The sequence below is a fragment of the Boleophthalmus pectinirostris genome, unplaced genomic scaffold (genome assembly GCF_026225935.1).
Source record: "Boleophthalmus pectinirostris isolate CB_2022bp ecotype Guang Dong unplaced genomic scaffold, ASM2622593v1 HiC_scaffold_2, whole genome shotgun sequence".
NCBI lineage: Eukaryota > Metazoa > Chordata > Actinopteri > Gobiiformes > Gobiidae > Boleophthalmus > Boleophthalmus pectinirostris.
In genome coordinates this window covers 8,445,352-8,461,495 of record NW_026571152.1, presented here as the reverse complement: position 1 = coordinate 8,461,495, position 16,144 = coordinate 8,445,352, and the positions used below count along the sequence as shown (strand labels likewise).

The following is a 16,144-nucleotide window of genomic DNA, read 5'->3' as shown; positions in this document are numbered from 1 at the left end:
GAGCGCCAGGAATGAGAATCAGCTCTTTCAAATCTGAGACTGGTTTTTGACCGCAAGAAAAGTGGTGCACTCTCCAGATGATGTAGAGTCCCTGCCTCAAGTGGAGGAGTTCAAGTATCTCGGGGTCTTGTTCACGAGTGAGGGAAGGATGGAGCATGAGATTGACAAGCGGATCTGTGCAGCGTCGGCAGTGATGTGGTCACTGTATCGCACTGTTGTGGTGAAGAGGGAGCTGAGTCCAAAGACAAAGACCTCGATTTACCATCAGTCTATGTTCCTATCTTCACCTATGGCCATGAACTTTGAGTAATGACTGAAAGGAAAAGATCGCGGGTACAATCTGCCTCTGTGACCTGGCCCTGGAAAATGTGGAAGGAAATGTGTGGATGTTTTCCACAAACAAAATCTGTCTGTTTGCCCACTGCTACTGACAGGTTACCTCTATTATGTTGAAGAATGGGTCAAATACAGAGAACAAATTTAGGTTCTCATTCACAATAACCTTGAATTCAGTGTAACACAATTAAAATAAACCATAAATAGTGCTATTATAACACAACATTTGCACTAAAAACAACAACATATGTCAACATAAACTACAAGCACTTTAAGTTTTAGTAGTGTTTTATATTGTCATGGTTTCTTAGACACGTAACAGGATTGTCTATTTAAATTATGACCCACAAAAGCTGTAAAACCTGTGTGTACCATATTTAACTGTATAAAAGCTTTTCTGACAGTAGGGATGTGATTAAGGGGGACTTCTGGGGCACTTAATGGACCAAGACAAGACTGGGGTCAACATTGCCTCTTACCTCATGAGAAATCACTCCTGAAGTTGAACCAACCTGCAGTCATCGCAAATATTATAGAAATTAATCAGACACTAGAGCTAAGAGGATTAAAGAACTAATATTGAGCAAAATGGACTCTTGTGAGCTTTAAGTCATGTTATAATGTTGTTACCTCCTCAAAAACAGACCTGGAGTTGGAGGCGTTTTGTTTCATTTACACGTCTGAGTAATCCTTTATTATTGGTTTGTCTACATCTCCAAGCTCAAAATGTTCCGTTCCACCTTGTGATGTCATGAAGCGGGAGTTTTCAAGTTAACTGCTAGACTTCATTCCAAATTATTATGCAAATTATATTTTTCTCTCATTTTGTTTCGGCTTGTGAGCATTGTTTAAGGGTGGTCGAATAGAAGGTTTATGCAGAACTCCAAGCCTCTGAAGGATCCTCGCGGGAATCCAGAGGCACCAGCAGCTTCAAATACCTGTTTTCTGCTTTGCAGTGGCATTTTAGTAACTGCTCTCTTAATCTGATGTAGTTGTCTGGCAGAAACCTTCCTCATTGTGCCTTTATCTGCACGAATCCATGTGAGCTCTAAATCAGCTACAAATCTCTTAATAGTATGATGATCACACTTAAGTTTTCATGAAATATCTAAGGTTTTCATATCTGTCCAAAGTATTCAACTATTTCACACTTTTTGGCACTAGAGAGAGATCCTTTTTCTTTCCCGAAATTGCTTGAAAATGGTGGTCTGCTTAATAATGTGGAATATCCTTCTTAAGTAGTTTTTCCTTTAATTTGACTTATCTGGCCAACTAACTGGCAAAAGTGTCTGAGATTGATTTCACTGACCCAAAGAGCCTTGAGACACAGTACCATCCATGAATTTCCCTGGAAAACCAAAAATATAACCTTTATGACACACTTTGCATAATAATTTGGAACGCGATATATATCTTTTACCTTTTCTTCAGAAGAGACGGGCGATTCCAGGGTTGAAATCATCCAAATGATTCTAGTGAAGGTGTATGGAATTTAAAAACATAAAGGAGCACTTCCTATATTACCACATGACATCACAAGTTGGAATGGAGTGTTTCCTATTTGAGAGACAAACTGTGCCTAAATGTGCAGGATTTGTGTGTTAAACGTGTGAATGAAACAAACCACAACTTCGGGTATGTTTGTGAGGAAACAACATTATTACATAGATCAGACAATAGTATACGATGATTCCTTTAAGTGTTTTCATTTTTATTTCCTTGTATGACTTTCTTTGTTATGAACTAAATTGTACATAAATAGAACAGAATAGAAATAAACACACACACATCCAGCAGTGTGCACAAACACTGAGGGTAAGGCGGGTTAATTGTCTTGCCCAACACACAACAAAATGTGCCTGTGGGATTGAACTGCCAACGTGAATCTACCTAACCTACAGTATGTCTTTTATTTGGTTACAGGGTTTATGCCAACATATGTCACACATCATGAAAGAGAATTGCACTGTGGTTGTGTGTGCATGGATGGGTCTCCTCTGGGTTCTATTCAGATTTATTAAAGGGGACAGGTTATGGTGCATGGTCACAAGTTTATAATGCCGTACAAAGACAAAAGAGCTTAACTCGCCAGAGTGTGAAACTGAGAAAAATGAATTCAAAGTTTCTGTTTTGTCCAGGTTGAGCTCCCAAAATTTGACAACTAGTTTCTATAATGAAGAAATATTTGTATGTGAAAAATATTGAGCTCAGAATTGACCATCAATCCTTATTTGTCAGTTCCTGTTCTCTGCCTTTGTATCATGAGCCAAAAATAAGGAGTCGTGCAAAGACAAAAGGCAGTAACAGACATGATCATTATTTGCTTGATTTTTCCCAAACTTCCATCCATTATAAAAACACCTCACCAAGGTCGAGTCATCATGGGGTTTGTTTGAAATGATATAGAAGAGCTTTGGATTTCCCGTTTAGTGCTGATCAGGATCTTGCAGCGACACTTCCACAGTTAAACAGTTTGACACACAAGTGACTTTGCAGTATAGTATGTACAGTATGAATAAACACACTAAATACTTTCGCATTAAAGATGATTGAAGTATAATTGAATACAAAGGTATATTTATTGAATGTGTTAAGACCCTGTTAAGACCCAGGCAATATATTTATGAACTAAATCACAAACAAAACATACACTGTTACTGCCTTTTGTCTTTGCACAACTCATTTTTGGCTCATGATACAAAGGCAGAGAACAGGAACTGCCAAATAAGGGTCAAAGGTAAATTTTGAGCTCAATATTTTTCATGATTTTTATTCACATGATAAAGGAGGCCTCAAATACAAACAAAATGACATTAACTCATTTTTGACTCAACATGATGTTACGGTGTTCTGCCTTTGTAGTATAGTCACTCAACTCACACACACATTCATACACCAGTGTATGCCGACTTCTTCTTCTTGGAATTCTGTCTTTGTTTAATAAGGTTTGGCACTAGAAGTACTTTTCACTTCAGCCTAATACATTTCGGTCATGATCTATGGGGTTGTAGTCTATGTTTTGTTTTGTTTTGTTTTGTAGTGCTGCAAAATGACTGAATAAATTACTACTACTACTACTACTACTACTACTACTACTACTACTACACTGGGGGTAAGTGTATTGCCCAAGGACACATTGATCTATGGGAGCTGGAATTGTACCACCAACTGAGCTTCTGTTGCTCATGTATTCAACTGTTATGTAAATGATCGTTTCAATCGTGTATGGTCCTGCAATCAAGGGTTCATTGAAAATTTCATTTTTCACCCACCCCCCTATCTCTGCCCACTGCTCTGTATTTATTTGCAATTGTTTAATTAATTCAGACTGCGATACATGCAACAATAACCACATGCCACATTGCCGACAACTATAAAAACCTGTAAGAGCCTTTTTGGATTAAAGGGCTCATATTACACTTTTCTGAACTACTAGTATGTTAGAAAGTTGTTTTCTCATCAAAAACATATGTACAACTGTGTTTTGTTTCATTCACACATGTTTAACACACAAACCCTGCATATTATTTAGGCTGAGTTCTTCTCTCAAACAGAAAACATGTGGTAATGCAGGAAGTCCTCCATGCTGCCCAGGAATTGCCAGTCTCTCCCGAAGTAAAGATAAAAGGTAGTTGTTAACTTAAAATCGATCCCTGCAGGACCCGATGCAAAATAGTAGCCAGGCTGGAGCCACCTAGTGCCTCCTCTCAATTTAATTTCTCTCTAGATCAGGGATCGGAATACACTAGACTACCGTCAAGCAAATGAATCCTAATGCTGTGAGGTCAGACAGTTTCCATCCACATTTTGAAAACGCGTTGCGGGCTGAGGCGGGTGCAAGAGTACACAATGCGGGAGAGGGTGGGAGGATGACAAACTGCAGTTCCGCAAACTAAATATGAGTGTAAGTAAGTAAAATATACAAATGATTCTTGTTTGCCTATCATACATCATTTGTGCTGGATATTTTATTTGGTATTAATAAAAATATTTTAAGCAGCCTAAATTTTAGACAATTCCTTTCCACTTCTCCATGTTTGATAGCGCTTAAGAAAGCGAACGTCTCATCTTGCGGGACTTTTGGGTGGGACATAATATCGCAGATGCAGGTGGGAGGGGGAATGAAAATTACAATTCTTTGCGGGTGCGGGCAGGAGCAGGTCTGCACAATGTGGGTGCAGGTGGGATTGAAAATTCTGTCCCACGCACACCTCTAGCTTGAAAACTGCCGCTTTACGACATCACAAGGTGGAACAGAGGATTTTGAGTTTTGGAAATGTAGACAGTAATAATTACAGGGTTACTAAGACATTTGTGAATGAAACAAAACACAACTCCTGATATAAGTCCAGATCTGTTTTTGATGAGGTAACAACATTCTAACATGGCTTAAAGCTCATGAGATCAAATTTTGGCATAATGTAGGATTTTTAAATTTCAAGTTTTATCATGATCCAAATGCGTGTATGTCTTTTTTAACTGTACACTGCCTTACCACTCATCTTACACATAAATAACACGTGGGTTTGGTCCTGACCTGTGTCTTCCTGTCCACAGAGCCTGGCCTCCTGGGAGTCGGAGAACAAGATCTACTGCAGACAGACTCTGGTGGAGGGAGACGGACCCAAAACCTTCTGGAGCCGTGAGCTCAACGGAGACGAGCTGACGCTGGTGAGAGAGGGACCACCAAAAGGAAGGAGGAGGGGGGAGGGGGGATTTATTCTAATGCACAGAAAAGAGGGTTCAGATGATTTATGGCATAATTCACAGGGGTGTCCAAGCTTCTTTCATCGAGGATCACATACTGAAAGATATTTGTATTGGATTCAGAGGTCCAGGGGGTCACTATAGTTGGGTGCATTTCACACAGCTTTGATTAATCCACCATAGCTTAGATAAATCTGGGCACAATAACTTTAAAACTGAATCACAATGCAATTTCACGTTATTGAGATTACAGGAGTAGAATAATTTACATCTGCAGTAAAAAGTGCCTATAATCATTTGGGCCAATACTGTAGGAGGTTTAGCCTGATTCGTCAGCCGGTTTAACTTCATGGAAATCGTCTGACCTTGCAGCATTAGGATTCATTCGCTTGACGGTATGCGGGTACTTTTGAAATTTAACCAATCGCTGCTATTTGGTAGTCACGTATGTAATGCACCGTTAACGGGGCTAACTGGTATATTAAGCTTTTCCCGAATCCCGTAGGAAGAAGGGCAATAACGTCTTTCCTCTTAATAAAATTCACCAAACATTCTCTTTGTTCTGGCTTTAAATCCTCGATCTCGGGAATCGCTGCCAACCCAGAATGTACAGCTCTTTGCTGATTGGCTGGTGCCCGAACTCACACTTCTGGGGTTCTTGCAATCCGGAGGCACTAGGTGGCACCAACCTAGCTACAGGAGGGCTGAGGGCCAACAAAAATTTGTGTAAGGGCCGCATTTAGATCCCAAGCCGTAGTTTGGACACCCCTCATTTACGACAATCAAGCAGAAATGTTTTAAATGGCCCATATTATGCTGTTTTCTGATCTATTATAATGCTGTTTCCTCATCACAAACACACCTGGAGTTGTGTTTTGCTTCACTCACACATTTACACACAAACCCTGCATCTTCAGATTTTCTTCTTCTCTCAAACAGAACATTATGTTCCGCCTTTGATGTCATGTGGTGATACAGAAAGTGCTCCACTGTGTTTTTAAACTCCATACACCTTCACTAGAATCATTTGGATAATATTTCAGCCCTGGTTTCTGACTGGGCAACAGGTGTGTTGGAGGAGAGGCACTAGTAAATGATTTCAAGAAGACTATCGCACACTGTCTCACTCTTCGTTTTCTTTTATATATATGTTTCGGCCCCTCTGACTTTCCTCGGGTTTGAGAACAGCCCCTTCTGTTCCCCTTGTACACGGTGAGGGACTGCCCCCTTGAGAGTAGCCGTCCAATCACAGCCATGAAAAACAATACATCAACAATAACAATAATTAATGTTTCAGCTCTGGAATTCTGTCCTACAAAGGCAGAACACCGTAACATCATGTTTGGTCAAAAATGAGTTCATGTCATTTTGTTTGTATTTGAGACTTTCTTTATCATATGAATAAATATCATGAAAAATATTGAGCTCAAAATTGACCTTTGACCCTTATTTTGCCAGTTCCTGTTCTCTGCCTTTGTATCATGAGCCAAAAATAAGGAGTCATGCAAAGACAAAAGACAGAAACTGTGTATATTCTGTTTGTGATTTAGTTCATAAATATTTTATTTTAAAATCCAACCTCTCGACTCCTTCTTTTTGTTGGGGCCTTGACACAGGGTCTTAGCACATTAAATAAATATACCTTTGTATTACTTCTTTTATCCTTAATGTGAAAGTATTTGGTGTATTTATTCAAACTGGACACACTATACTGCAAAGTCACTTGTGTGTCAAACTGTTTAACTGTGTAAGAGTCGCCGCACGATCCTGATCAGCACTAAACAGGAAATCCAAAGCTCTACTGTATCATTTCAAACAAACCCCATGATGACTCGATCTTGGTGAGATGTTCTTATAATGGATGAAAGTCTGGGCAAAATCAAGCAAATAATCATGTCTGTTACTGTCTTTTGTCTTTGCACGACTCCTTATTTTTGGCTCATGATACAAAGGCAGAGAACAGGAACTGACAAACAAGCAACAAAGGTCAATTTTGAGCTTAATATTTCCTTCAATATACTAAGTAGTTGTCAAATTTTGGGAGCCCTGCCTATTACACTTTTGTCTGGACAAAACAGAAACCTTGAAGTCATTTTTCTGTTTCACTCTCTGACGTGTTAAGATCTTTTGTCATTGTAGTGCAGAATTGCTAATCTATACAGAACAAAAGGTAAAAACTACAATTTAATGACATCACAAGGTGTAACAGAACATTTTACTCTTTGAAGATGTAGACAGACTAATAATGCAGGATTACTCAAACATGTATGAATGAAACAAAACACAACTCCAGGTCTGTTTTTGATGAGGAAACAACATTCTAACATGACTTAAAGCTCACAAGAGTCAGTTTAGTGCAATATAGGACCTTTAAACAATAACTATATAATAATCTCAATAATCTCCCCAGCTCTAGTTGCAGCAGGTCTTTCTTCTACAGTTAGTTCTCAGGAGGTTCTAAAGGACATCTGATGCATTACAATGAAATTTCAAAGCAGCGTGAGCCGTCTGTTTGAGAAATGGTTAATAAAGTGAGACAGTGAGGGAGGGGCCGAGTCCTCCGCAGGGGCTGTTCTCAGGCTTTTATCCCCCTCCCAGCGAGAGGCATCAAACTACAGACCTCAAATACAACACAGGAACCAGTATTCAAGGCACTGTACCTGATTGAAAAATATGAAAAAACAGAACTTGTTACATTTTAAACAGTTTGCAGTGGTCCAAAGTTATTTCTCACTTACTCAAAGCATTCTAATTATTCACCAAGAACAGTTTAGAAGCAAGTTATTTTGACCTCAAGAGCTGCCTATACAATATATCTGTCCTGGGGCAAAACAATATATACAACAACAATAACAATGTACTCAAATACATGGGAGAAATCACGTACAGGCCCTTTAAAACAGATTAGATCAGATACTGTGAAAAAGTTGGCAGAGGGACTACGGTGACCCAGAAAAAAGTTCAGCTTCACAGTTTGACCCTGAAACATTGGACGGATTTGAGTCCACAAGAGGAAGTCAGAATAGTAAAGGATTTGTAGAGGAATTTTCAATCTGAGGATGGCACTGAGAGAAGGAAAGTGGATTGAGAAAAATCTAATGTTAACCTTCTATTGGTGGTTTTCATAATCCAAATAGAGGATTGTATTTTGCTATGAAATATCCAAAAGATAAATATTTAATCAGATAATTTCTTCTTTCTGACCAGGCTTAGAAGTCACTGTATTACAACATGAATCTGCATTTTAAAAGTATAAAAATACTTCAATGATGATAGCTAAAGAACGAACATTTCCATAGAAACAAGCAGAAGGACATCCTCCTCCAGGTCAAAGAAGAGTCAGGTTTGTGGAGGTGCAAGCCTATGCAATAAACAAAATGATTTCGGACATAACTCACATTTCAGCAGTTCATCGGGCCAATAATGAGAAACTAAATGGCTTTATAACAGAACACAGTGTTAGCCTGTTGTAGCAGAGAGCAGCACATATGCTCCAGGTCAGTGAAGTGTTAAACACTGGTGTGTTTCTGCTCAAATGGACGCTCCTTTCAGCTCCTCCAGAGATCACTGTGAAAGTACTCGCTCTGAATGTACCACCTCTGAATGTACCACCTCTGAATGTACCACCTCTGAATGTACCACCTCTGAATGTACCACCTCTGAATGTACCACATCTAAATGTACCACATCTAAATGTACCACTTCTGAGTGCACCGGCTCTTGAGTCTGAGTGTACCTCCTCGGAATGTACCATTTCTGAATGTACCACCTCTGAGGATATGTTTACACTGAATCACCATATCACCATATCACCGTATTGGAAAAGATTTGAGTCCAAACATGTCGTTTCTGTGTCCGCAATCAAAACCTTCCCTATCTGCTTGAAATGCTAGTCACATGACTAGGCTGGCATCACGTTGTCACAACATCATGTGGACAGTAAAAACAAGGATGTGAAGCATCGTGTCTGAAGTTGCATGAGCCGATTTCGAGCCGAGGAAGATGGCAAGCATGAAAACTTTCCTCTTTTCGTGGACAGACGACGAGGTTCAGTTTGTCTTGTTAAAATGTTTTTGCAATAGCGTCACATGACCGATGTCATGAACCCAGCGAATCAGAAAGGAGCAAGTCACAGTGACGTGGTCCAACGTATTAAGGTTTTCAGGCGTCCACACAGTACTAGATCAGATCCGTACTCAGATGAATTCGTGGGAGCTGGTGGCACTAAATCTTTCCATCTCTGGAACTGTTTTCCATTGGATTAGTGTGGACGAACACTGCATCCACAATGAAAACGACTCGAATACGTACTAGTGTGGATGGTGCCTGAGTGTACCACCTCTGAGTGTACCACCTCTGAGTGTACCACCTCTGAGTGTACCACCTCTGACTGCACCACCTCTGACTGTACCACCTCTGACTGCACCACCTCTGACTGCACCACCTCTGACTGCACCACCTCTGAGTGTACCACCTCTGAGTGTACCACCTCTGACTGCACCACCTCTGACTGCACCACCTCTGACTGCACCACCTCTGACTGCACCACCTCTGACTGCACCACCTCTGAGTGTACCACCTCTGAGTGTACCACCTCTGAGTGTACCACCTCTGAGTGTACCACCTCTGAGTGTACCACCTCTGAGTGCACCACCTCTGAGTGCACCACCTCTGAGATCACTGGCCCTGAGTGCATCACTTCTAAGTGTACCACGTCTGAGTGTCCTCCCTCTGTCACTGTGGGTTTCTATCCAAACACATACTTTTGTACTGGCCCTGCAAACTCATTATATTCATCTTCTGGATACTTAAGTGAAAAATCTATCCATCATCCATCTATCCATCAATGTCTGCCTAAATCCCAGAAATATTAGTAGAACGCAGGACACCCTCATTTTGACAATGTAACAGCAAATTCCTCCATAGTTTTTGTTTTTTTTTAGCAGGGCCCCTCTCTCTAAAAAAGCTGCACCAGAAAAGGCGCCTTTAACTACCATCCAAAAATCTAAAGGCACAGTTTGTAACCTTTGTCTCCATGGAAATGTTAATGCTTTGCCTGGAATGTTCCACAGTAGGGCATTCACCATTTCTACCTTACATATATTCTATAACAGGTGTTTTACTGATTAAAAATAGCTCAACAAACATGCATTCTTCTTAGTGTGCGTGGTAGCCTCTCCACAGATCTGACCTATAACGTGGCTTTGTGGTGTCATCTGCTTGTCAGGCTGCACCTTTAATAAGGAACGTTGAACTCAGTGACATTTGTGTGAGCTGCAGGCCCACTGGAGTCTAACTTTACGGTGATGAGTCACTGTTGTCCATGACCTGATTTTTATAGACGCAGCTCTGAAATCCCAAACAAACTCATCGTGAATCATATCTGCCCTGAGGAAAGAAAAGAGGAGAGACGGCGGGAGGGAGAGAAGAGGGAGAAGAGGGGAGGGAGAGAAGAGGGAGCGAGGGAGAAGTGGGGATAGAGAGAAGAGAGTACAGCCGAGAGAGAGAATGAAGGGGTAACGTTGGAAAGAGGAGGAAGGAGGCAGAGATGAAAGAGAGAAAATGGAGGAGTGGGGGGGATAGGGAGAGATGAGAGAGACGGAGAGAGAGAGTGGAGAGATCACGGGATGAGAGAGAGGAAGAGAAGAAAAGGAGAGCGAGAGAAAGGGTGATACAACCATAGAGAGAGAGAGACGCAGAGTAGATGAAGAGAGAAGAAACAGGAGATAGAGAGAAGGAAAATATACAGACTAAGAAAGAAAGAGAAGAGAGAAAAGAGGTCGGCACAGAAGACGGAGAGCAAACAAGTGATAGAGAGGAGAAGAAAGAAAGAAGCAAGGATCAAAAAGAGAGAAGGGAGGAAGGGAGCGGAGATATTTAGGGAGATTTAAAAAATAAAAACAGGTTTAGAGAGGGGAGGAGAGGAGTGTGGATCAAATAGAAAGGAGGGGAGAGAGAAAGAGTGGCAGCAGATAGAGGGACGACTGAGAGAAAAAGAGAGCGGAGAGAAAGAGAGGAGGGGGAGCAGATGATGGACAGAAAAAGAAGCATAGAGAGGGAAACAGAGGAAAGAACGGAGATTAGAGAGAAAGAGAGGCGACAGAGAGAAAAGGAGAGAGAAAGAGAGGAGGAGGGAGGGGCAGATGATGGACAGAAACAGAAAAAGAGGTATAGAGAGGGGAGGAGAGGAGCGTGGATGAGATGTGTCCTGATGCGATGTGGCAGCTCTCAGTAGAAGTGGGACACATTTCCATATGATTTGCATGATCCGTCTGATTGGTTTAGTCTGAGAGCGTTTAAAAGAGAGTTATGGTGTTTTCACAAGAGCCAAGATGAAGATTAAATGTCCTATATTACGCAAAAATGACTCTTGTGAACTTTAAACCGTGCTATAACGCTGTTACCTCCTCAAAAACAGACCTGGAGTTGTGTTTTCATTCACATATGTTTGAGTAAGCCTTTATTATTCGTCAGTGTGCATCTCCAAAGCTCAAAATGCTCTGTTCCACCTTGTGATGTCATGAAGTGTCAAGTTAACAGCTACCTTTTATCTTTAGCTCAGTAGATATTGGCTATTCCAGGACTGAAATCAACCAAATGATTCTAGTGAAGGTGTATGAAGTTTAAAAACACTGTGGGGTATTTCCTGTATTACTCATAGACTGTATAAATGGACATAATGTTTGAAATAAGAAGTGAGCATGGGGGCGCTTCCAGTGTCCTGTCGATTTGAGCTACCGAGTGCTACTGCGCATGCACAGGACCCCTAAGCTCTGTTAGGGTTTAAATGCCATCGATTTGAGCTCCTGAGACAGAAGTGGAGTAACAAATAACATTTTAAAAGTGTAATGGTTTTATTGTATGTTTTGACCAGTTAAGCAACAATATGTACATGTTAGATTTGCGGCAGAAAACCTACGTTAGATGATTGAATAGATTGGATTTAATATTTCATTTTATTGTTATCATTTTCATTACATCGTATTTTATTTTGTTTTCATGTGTAGAAAACTTTGTAACTTTGTTTAGAAAGGCATTGTATAAATAAAATATCACTTTATTACAATAGGAAATTCACACTGTAGCCTATAATATTAGCATTAAATCTTAAATATTTAATGCTATTTAATATAAAGATTTCATTGTCTCCAGCCATGTCTTTCTCTGATGGGAGCCTTGTTTGACAGAAAATACAGACCTGTTGAAATGAGCTACCTCTACCCAAATTCATATAAATGAGTGAATAATGGTGATTCTACAGTGGGAGCATTATTCGATGGTTAAATTGTCCTGTCGATATGCTCCTTTTAGTCAAAGCTCTATTTGAACAGAATACATCTGTCCAAATGAACTACACATATTCATATAAATAAGTTGAAATTGTACATAACTAAGGTATAAAGTGTGATCACTGTGTGCAAACAGCATCAAACCTGCATCTCTAATCCAAAGAAATATGTCGTAAAAGCTGTGGAGTTTAGGGTTATGGTTCAGCTTTATTGGATCTATACAACTGTAAACAGAAAAACGTATGGTCGCTTATTTTGATGGAGTAGCTTGAATCGATAGACATCACGGTCGATTTAGGCTGCTGGGAGCTCATTTCGACGGGGCAACCCATTTCAAAAAATCACCAGCTCCATCGACTCTGACTCCAATTCACTTTGTATTGAAAAACGTCACCCCTCTCTCTGTCCTACTGTCTCCTCATTTTGGTCTTAAAATGTTTGTATTAACTCGCTCTACGTGATCCTGCTGCTTTTATTTTGCTATTTTGTCCATATATAAATTCCTACACCTAATATGGCACTCAGCTACAAATGTGCCCTATGCAAGCTACAAACAGCAAGAACCCATGAGCTTTATTTGACTAGAACCGAACGATACCAGTGACGTCACACTCTCTTAGTCCACTTCTTTAACAGTCTATATTGGCTTTATTGTCTGTTTTGACCAGTTAAGCACCGACGTGTGTGTTAGATTTGCTGCAAAATACCTACGATAGATGGATTTAATATTTCATTTTATTGTGTTCATTTTCATATTTTATTTTGTTTCCATGTGTAGAAAACTTTGTGACTTTGTTTAGAAAGGCGCTGTATAAATAAAATATCACTGTATTATAATAGGAAACATGACATCACAATGTGGAACAGACTATTTTCAGTTTGAGAGAAGGACTCAAGCCTAAATATGTAATGCCGCCTCAAAAATCTTCTCCTAAACAAGGTTATTACTTTCACTTTTAAGTTAAAATCAAGTCAGGTCAGGGTAAGATATGCAGCCTGAACACTAAAGCTCACCCTCCTGTAGTCACAAGGGCCCTTTATCACCGCTTGCGGTTTTAACCAAATTTTTTTCCTGCAACTGTGAAACTAATAAACCTTTGAGTTTACTGAATACTTCAAATGGTAAAACTTGATGCTTCTTTGGCTATATGGATTGACTTGTCTTTGTTTTTGTGTCTTTTACAGATTTTTGGGGCCGATGACGTATTATGCACACGGATCTACATCAGAGAATGACACTTTCCAACCACGGGACAAAACTTCTGACTCCACCTGTTTCATTTATCTGTCAGTCTGAGAAATACTAGCAATGTAGCCCACACACTTTGAACTGTCAATAGTCTCTTTGCATCTGCTCTCCATACCTCACAATAGCAGTGTTTGTGTGACTGTTGTGGGTGTTGTGTTTTCAGGACTTTAGCTGTCTCTGTCCATTCCATCAAACTCTGCAGTGTGTCATAGGATTTAGAGGCTTCAACTTTTCATGTCAGTAACAATAAAGGTTTGGGACACAGTGAATCCAGACTCCTGTTTTACTGTGTGTACAGAGTCGGAGTCAGAGCACATCTACTGGAGGGGCATGGGTCACCAGCAGGGGGGGGCACTGCCATTTGAGAAATATTTTAACGCGGTGGAGTCATACATAGCAGACATGCTATCAAACACGTTTTTCTTTAACAGTATTAGGCTAATTATGTGTTGTTATTATTATCATTATTATATTAAAATTATTATTATTATTAGCTGCAATAGTTGTTGAGGCTGTGTGGTAGACGATAGGCACACAAGACAATAATAAAAGGTTGAGGTTTAGTAAAAAACAATAAGTCCTGCCACTGGTTGTAAACATTAAACAACAGCCTCTCGTCAAAAACACCTCTGAACTAGAAATAGCCACGCATCGGACAGCACCAGGGCTGTAGTGAGCGTGGTTCGCGAGGGTAACGCCGTCCTGTCCTGTCCTATAGAGACCTGAGACTTGAGGGACCGGGACTAGACCGGGACTAAACCAGGACTAAACCAGGACTAAACCAGGACTAAACCAGGACCAGTGGCGGCTGATGGTATAATTTTTGGGAGGGGCACCAAGGCCAAAATGATTAATATGAATAATATATGTATTATATATATAGGCTTTAGTATTATAACAAATACCAGAAACAGACATTTTGGTTAGTATTGGCTGAACAGTATCGATCAGAGCACAATGAACAGCCAAGCGCAAACTTTATGCAACAACACAACGTAACACGCCGCTCACACCCAGACCCAACAACGTCAGCAAAACTACAATAAGAGACATGAACACAGCACACGACAGAACAACCAGAGCAGCTCCATCGCACCCACCAGCTCATTTACACACTATTAACTATTAACACTATAACACTATTTACCTGTGAGGCTCCAAGTTTAGATTTGCCGCAAATTAATGAAAACCAGCCTCTTACCTTCTCCAGAGACTGAAGCAGAATGTTTCCTCTATCCGCTGTCCCATTGGTTCTGTTTCCAAAAGTTTATTGTCCAATATGAAGAGATGAAACTGGTCCAAATCCTGGTCCAGTCAGGTCCGTGACGCGAGGTCCGGGAGCCGAGTGCACAAGATGGTTGTAAAATTAGTCTTAATCCCACTTCCCACTTAAATCTGAAAGTTACAGTCAGTCCATATCAGCACCAGGTAGAATTATGCCTCTGCGCGCTATGCTCAGGTCAAACTTTTACACCCAGAAACGAGCGGGCAAAGGCGGATAGAGCAGCGAGCGACTGCCCTGGCCCCGGCGGCGGCAGCGAGAGCCCCGGCCCGGTGGCGACTGCCCCAGTCCCGGCAAAGAATGTCCCGGTGTAAAGGATTCAAACTACCGGGGGGCTGGTTTCAAATTACCCCCCGGTAATTTGAAAACGGTTTCAAGATACCCCCCTTAACCCTAACCCCAACCCCTAACCCTAACCCCCGGTAATTTGAAACTGGTTTCAAATTACCGGGGGGTAATTTTTGAAGGGGGTAGTTTGAAAACTCTACACCGGGGCCAGCAGCGGTAGCGACAGTCCCGGGTCCCGGCGGCGGGTCTGTCAGTGTGTCTTTGACTCTGTTCTCGCCATTTCCTGTGTGAAGCTTTAGGTTAAAGTAGCAGCTGCCGCTAATCGTGAAGCAGCTACGAGTTGACGCAGCAGGTTGACGTGACGTGAGTGACAGGACAGTTGTCCAATCACACTACACTAAATAAACAGACTGTGATGTCATTGATGTCACAGTAAAGTTTGTGCCCTCAGCCAGAAGTAAAATGCGCCAATCAAAATCATTTTAAAATAGTAATAATAACGGCCTGTGCTGGGGGGTGGGGCACCAGTGGCCGCTAGGGGGGGCACGGCCCTCAAATGCCCCCCCTTGCCGCCGACACCGTGTGTGTATTTAGTATTGATTGTATAGTGGTAGGAAGTATAGTATGTAGTGTATTTAGAGTCCCATTTAGAGGCCTAATAGAATAGTAAATGAAATACTTTTTGCTTTTAAAATACCCTGACAAGACATTGGTTCGAATCATCACTGCCATAACCCCAAGAATTAAAGTTAAAAACACATTTCTTCATGTGGTCTGCACTGAAATGAATCATGGCATATATAGTTCCTTTGTTTATTAGCTGTTGCTACTTTAAAACAATGCATTTAAGTGAAGGAACCTGTCATTCAATATACTGTGACAGCCCTTGATGATACAATATCATGATATTTTAGTTATTGTTACATCCCTATAAAGAAATAGAATATAAAGAAGTGTGACATCACCCATAGCATTTTGCTCCAGTCAAATGAA

At 40.8% G+C, this 16,144-nt stretch overlaps 1 protein-coding gene across 1 annotated transcript in view; it reads left to right on the top strand.

Annotated features, from left to right (window-relative positions):
• The window catches only part of crabp1a (cellular retinoic acid binding protein 1a), a 38,513-nt gene extending 24,663 nt beyond the window's left edge, over positions 1-13,850 (top strand). Inside the window, exons 3-4 of the mRNA XM_020923205.2 lie at positions 4,894-5,007; positions 13,518-13,850. Coding sequence (XP_020778864.1) covers positions 4,894-5,007; positions 13,518-13,568 — 165 coding nt within the window. The 3' untranslated portion in view covers positions 13,569-13,850. The remainder of the gene's footprint in view (positions 1-4,893; positions 5,008-13,517) is intronic.
• Positions 13,851-16,144: the final 2,294 nt, after the last annotated feature.